This window comes from Elephas maximus, chromosome 23, assembly GCF_024166365.1.
Source record: "Elephas maximus indicus isolate mEleMax1 chromosome 23, mEleMax1 primary haplotype, whole genome shotgun sequence".
Classification (NCBI taxonomy): domain Eukaryota; kingdom Metazoa; phylum Chordata; class Mammalia; order Proboscidea; family Elephantidae; genus Elephas; species Elephas maximus.
This window is the reverse complement of record NC_064841.1, coordinates 45,316,693-45,322,692: the sequence shown is the minus strand read 5'-3', so window position 1 is coordinate 45,322,692 and position 6,000 is coordinate 45,316,693. Positions and strand designations below refer to the sequence as shown.

Below are 6,000 nucleotides of genomic sequence, written 5' to 3'. Positions count from 1 at the left end.
GCTTCACGTTTTGATATTCTCGTTTAATAATTGTTTCTATGATTTTGTAGCAATACTTTTTGACTTACTGTCATATGAGTTAACATAAAAAATGTTTCTGGTTATTTGGCTAACTCTCAGATGCCAAGATTTTAATAACCCAGTTGACTAGTATTTGCTACCTGGAAGCTTAGGCTATTAAGAAACATGTAATTAAAACAAAAATATGCATATAATGATTCAACCTCTTTATGTTTTCATAACCATTTAATATTTTAGAAATCTTTTCAGTACCACTCCCTAGTTCCAGAAGGAACATTGTTCTGAAATTTGGCAATTATTCACATTTTACTTTTTTTTTTCCAGTCTTATCTTAAAGGAAATTTATTTTTTGTTTTAAAAGTTCTCTCTAAAACTTCTCTGATTTAGCTTCCCAAACATCAATATTATATTCTGTAAAATCAATCAAGTCTAATCATACCACAAAAATCACCACCACCATGTGTCTTAAAGGAAATGACTTCTACGTGAATGGGGATTAACAAGTGCATAGATCCGGTTTCACAGAATATTTCATTTAGTTGATGGTATTGTAAATGTATTAATCTGAGCCCTGGGAACTGGAAATAGTCGTATTATACAGAATCACACACTACAATAATTTTCATTGAAATTAGGTCTTTCTTATGGGGAAATTATAAATATTTGAATATTACAAGAGCTGAACACATACTTTCATGTTTTTATTGCCTGCCAAAGGATTTATTTAGTCTTTTGCCAACATGTAATCCAGAAAAAAAGACCCTTTGTTTCCATATCAATAGTAAATGGCACAATTCCAGAAATACGGGGACTAGGAACGCTCTTCTTTGACCTACTAGAAGCAGAAAGCTCTAGTACACTGTTTTTTCAAGAACGGCCCTCGGGCGTACATGGCCTTCCCAGTTCAGATTGCTTCACCCAGGACTGCCTGAACCTAAGTCTGCTTCCTACCACTGCCAGGTGCTGAGCAGCCAAGCAGCTAGCTTTAGAAAATGCCACAGGAAGAAGGCCTCTGGGCATCTCATGCTACACTGAGTACCTACTTTAGCAAGAGCTTGCTTGGCAAAGTAGCCCAACAAAAGATACATCACCTAATAAAAAAAGATAAAAATCTAAAAAAGATACATCACCGCTTCTATTAAGAATGTGCTTCCATATGAGATTTAAATCAGGTTTGATTTTAGACCACACATTACAGCTTTCCTCTTGATGTGAAACAAATAAAAACAGCAGCAGTAGTTTCTTTTTTCTTTTATTCACAAACTTATTTTTAAGGAGAAAAGACATGGGAATAGATTAATAACGTGACTCTTCTCTTTCTAGTTCCAAATACTGGTATATGACGCTATTTCATAATACTGTGGCCAACAGGTTCTCTCTTCTTTTTTGCCTTCAAAGTTATTTCCAAAAGAAGACATACTGCATGACATTTTGTATCATTTCTGACTTCCAAGTGGAAAATGAGACAGATAAAGCGATATCTAAAAGCACTGGGGATTATATTTTTAAAAACAAGATAATAATTTAGAAATTCATTCTTTAACTCTTTTCTATATTAGCACAGTAAGATACTTATCAAAGTCCAAGACAGTTACTTATACTCAATAATGATTTTACATTGATGGGGCTATCAATAAAAGACTGATCTGTGAAGTAACTGGAAAAAAAAGTTCAAACGTGAAGGGTGATTCACTACTCTGTACTGAAACACTATTCCATACTGAAACAACCATAACATTCAAACCCCAGAAAATTTTAAGTAACATTAAAATAATAATTGATAGCTCTGAAATACTGCAACATCTTGAAGTACCTTCTGAATGACCAAAAACAAATGGAATTTTGTTCGATATAACTTTAGTTAAGTTTTTCACACAGAACTATATGTTTTTCTAATCCATAATCTATGTAAGATATACATGAAACCCTTAACTGACTAGACTGCTCAATAAAGAGCCCCCCACTGCTTGGTTGTTATGGATCAAAGAGTTATAATTCAGTGAGACCCTTTTAAGATGTTCTCATCTACAGAATGACATGTTTAAATTGTTTGTTTTACTAGCAAAAATCTCTTGCTCCTTTATGTTAATTCCTCTGAAGGTCATCATAAAATGGCCTGACTTGATTTTTGTCAAAATAAGTCACAACTGACATATTGCCCTCCAACTTCTGTCCTATGAGTTCTTGTTGAGTGTCTGTCTGTTCAGTGTAAGCCAGCACACAGATGTTTCCATGGGTTTTCCCTTTTTCACAATACAACTTTCACACTTTCCAAAGATACCTCGCCCTTCTCTAGGCTTTTGGTAGAATGTAAAATTAATAATGGCATGTGGTATTTCTTAGCATAACTTGCCAAAATGTGATAATTTCCTTGGAAGAAAAGCCATGGGCTGCAATCACACGTCTGAGCTGACAGACATCCAAATGGATTCTATATAAAAAGAAAAGGTTGGTATCTTCTGGAATATGAATGTCCACTTTTAATAAATTCAAACAGATTCCAACATAAACATCTTCAAACTTGATGGGCTTTACATGACCCATCATTTCATAAATTCTTGGCACCAAATCTCTGGACATTATATAACCCAGCCCGCTGCAGTAGGGAGGAAACACCTTGAAAGGATACTCCTGGTATGAGATATGGGCTTTTTGGTAAAATCCTCTATACGAATAATTATCAATTAGAGGATAACCTGTAAAAAATTTTTCTGACTGATTTAAATTTAAAAGGTACTTCACTAAATTGCCAGTATTGATGAAAATATCAGTGTCTGTCTTCATGATATACTTGGCATTGGGGCAAAACTCAGTTACCCACCTGAATGCCATAATTGTTTTCAATGTCAGGTTGTTATATGCGTCTAAAAAATCTTGGCGTATTATGTCACCATAAAGAAGGTGTTCATCCTCTAAGGACAATGCTAACATTTTGTCTTCCTTTTCAGCCTGTTGGCCTAATAAAAAAAATGTAAGAACCTCATATCCCCACCAAGACTTTTTTTCACCCCAAGTAACTCTAATGGCCTGTCTCGCTTTCACATCTGAGGGGTGTGAGGTAACCAGGATGACAAGAAATGGGTTTTGATGAGAGCAGTTTGAACGCTCTCGAAGCGTAAAGTGAAAGTCTTGTCTGTAAATCGGCTCATACTCGTAGAAGTACATGGAGTTTACACGTTCTATCACATTGTAGTGGGGAAGGCTGAGGTACCACATCACAAGGAAACTCAGGATTGACAGCAGCAGGAGGCTCCATTTGAGGGATCTCAGTGACATCCTACTTGGAAGGGTGGTCCAGGGAGCCAGGGCCATCCACCACAGCAGCTTAGAAGCAAACAAGCCTTAGGTTCTGGAAGATTTATCAAAGATCTGGTTAGTATTGCACCACTCAAAATATATTTTTAAATGATATCTGATTATCTATTCAGGGGTAAGAGAGTAGGAGAACAAATGCTCCAAAGCAAAACCCCAAATCCTGACCTGAATCTACTTAATTTCATTTGGCTATAAGTGGATGAATACCAACAATCAAAAATGCACTTTAGCTTTTTACAGCAAAACCAAGGTTAAAAATATATCCCTGATTATTTTGGGCAAACTAATACTTATTTTGTTAGTATACACAGAATATATGTGTTAACAAACACATAATAACTGTTTATTATGAAACAAGATTTTTGTCCTAGATGCTCAGAGGGACAGAAAGAAATGGGGAATGGTAGATTAAAAGATAAATCTGCAATTAAAAACAAACATAAAACTACATCTGTTCTTTACCACCATGAAAACGAAGTAGAGGATTTAATGCGACAGATATACCAGCAGCAAGCAAGGGTCTTTCTCAGCTGTGTGATCTGATAAGGATTCTAGCAAATCTAGAGTAGGGAAAGCCCTGCAGCTATAACTATTCAAGGTGACCAGCTGATGTGAGATAAGATGAAGGTGGAGACTCATTCATCTGAGACAAATATAGAATAAGCATCTCATGAGTTTATAAATGCTCAGAATGTGAAATAGCTTTTACTTGGATCAAACCCTATCCCAGCCTTGTTTTTACATCATTGGTTGAACTCAATGGTTACTCTGGATCCAAACCTTGCCATCAAGTTGATTCCAACTCATGGCGACCCCATGTGTTACACAGTAGAACCAAACCTCATGGGATTTTCTTGGTTGTAATTTTTCCAGAAGCAGACTGCCAAGACTTTCTTCTGAGGCACCACTGGGTGAGTTCAAACTGCCAACCTTTCAAAACTGCCAACCTTTCAGTTAGCAGTCGAGTACAAACTGTTTGCACCACCAGAGCAAGTGCTTATATTAGAAGGCCTGTCCTTAGTATTGAGTTTTCCATTCCGATCTGCTCAGAAATCATACAAGAGATCAGAATCACTGGATAGAACCTCCTAGAATACTTGCTTTTACACAGAACCTCCAGCTAGGAAAAGAAAACAGAGCTCTGTGACATAATACGGTCAGATGGCTGAGTGACAGCGAGGCCTCAGCTCTGCTCCAAAACCCACAGCTGAAGTCGGCTTACAATCTGAGATCCCACAGGGCTTTCCCAGCACCATGATCATAGGCCTCAGTCTAAGACATCTGTCTTAGTCATCTAGTGCTGCTATAACAGAAATATCACAAGTGGATAGTTTTAACAAAGAGAAATTTATTCTCTCACAGTCTAGTAGGTTACAAGTCCAAATTCAGGGTGTCAGCTCCAGAGGAAGGCTTTCTGTCTTTGTTGGCTCTGGAGGAAAGTCCTTGTCATCCATCTTCCCTTGGTCTGGGAGCATCTCAGTGCAGGAACCTGCGGTCCAAAGGATGTGCTTTGCTCCTGGTGCTGCTTTCTTGGTGGTATGAGGTCCCCAACTCTCTGCTTGCTTCCCTTTCATCTCTTGAGAGATAAAAGGTGGTAGCAGGCCACACCCCAGGGAAACTCCCTTTACCTTGGATCAGGGAGGTGACCTGAGTAAGGGTCCTCTTAACATAAAATCACAATCACAAAATGGAGGACAACCACACAATACTGGGAATCATGGCCTAACCAAGTTGATACACACATTTTTGGGGGGACATATTTCAATCCATGACAACATTCATGTTCTAAGTGTTCACTGGTATCTCCTACATCCACATACTACACCAGGTACTACAGGGACCAAAGGAAATAGGAGATGGGATGAGAAAAAAATCCCAACACAACATGTAAACACGGCATGATAATGTGGTACAGATTATATCATGTGCTAAATAACTTCAGAGTAAGAAAAAGATTAACTCAATGAAAGTGGGCTGGGGAGGCTCTGACAAGTGCCCTTTTACCCACAATCATCTTGAGGAAGGGTGTCCCAGGAATCCAGAATTTACTATAACCTATAACCCATTGCCACTGGGTCAATCATGGCTCACAGTGACCCTATATAGGACAGAGTAGAACTGCCCCATAGGGTTTCCAAGGAGCAGCTGGTGGATTTGAACTGCTGAGCTTTACGTTAGCAGCTGAGCTGTTACCCATTGAGCCACCAGGGCTCCAGAATTGACTGTGTTGTTGGTACATGCTGTCAAGTTGGTTCTGACTCATAGTGACCCTATATACCACAGAACGAAACACGGCCTAATCCTGCGCCATCCTTACAAATCATTGTTATGCTTGAGCCCACTGTTGCAGCCACTATGTCAATCCATCTTGTTGAGGGTCTTCCTCTTTTCCACTGACGCTGTACTTTACCAAGCATGATTTTACTCTGGAGGATATAAATTAATGTCATTGTGTGGAAAGGCTGGTCTACCAAGGGTTCTACCTTGGGTCGCTCTTAGGGTCTCTGGACACACACCTATTCTGCCTCTTAATATTATGACAAGGATAGGAGCTCAAGATCTCTTACCCTCCCCATCTAGTCATATCTTATCTGCCAGATTACTTCTGGCCACAATAAACTTCCCTATCTCTAATGCTTTCTATATTTTAGGTCACATAATGCA

General features: G+C 38.5%; 1 protein-coding gene across 7 annotated transcripts in view; it reads right to left on the bottom strand.

The window, feature by feature from the left end:
• Positions 1–735: 735 nt before the first annotated feature.
• B3GALNT1 (beta-1,3-N-acetylgalactosaminyltransferase 1 (globoside blood group)) overlaps positions 736–6,000 on the bottom strand; it is a 48,526-nt gene continuing 43,261 nt past the window's right edge. For 4 of the 7 annotated variants that reach the window (XM_049867583.1, XM_049867581.1, XM_049867582.1 and 1 more), the window contains one exon: positions 736–3,370. In XM_049867583.1, the coding sequence (XP_049723540.1) occupies positions 2,338–3,333 (996 nt within the window). In that variant the 5' untranslated portion in view covers positions 3,334–3,370 and the 3' untranslated portion in view covers positions 736–2,337. Of the gene's footprint in view, positions 3,371–4,696; positions 5,763–6,000 lie in introns of all 7 variants that reach the window. The other 3 variants (XM_049867578.1, XM_049867579.1, XM_049867580.1) reach the window with 3 other exon arrangements.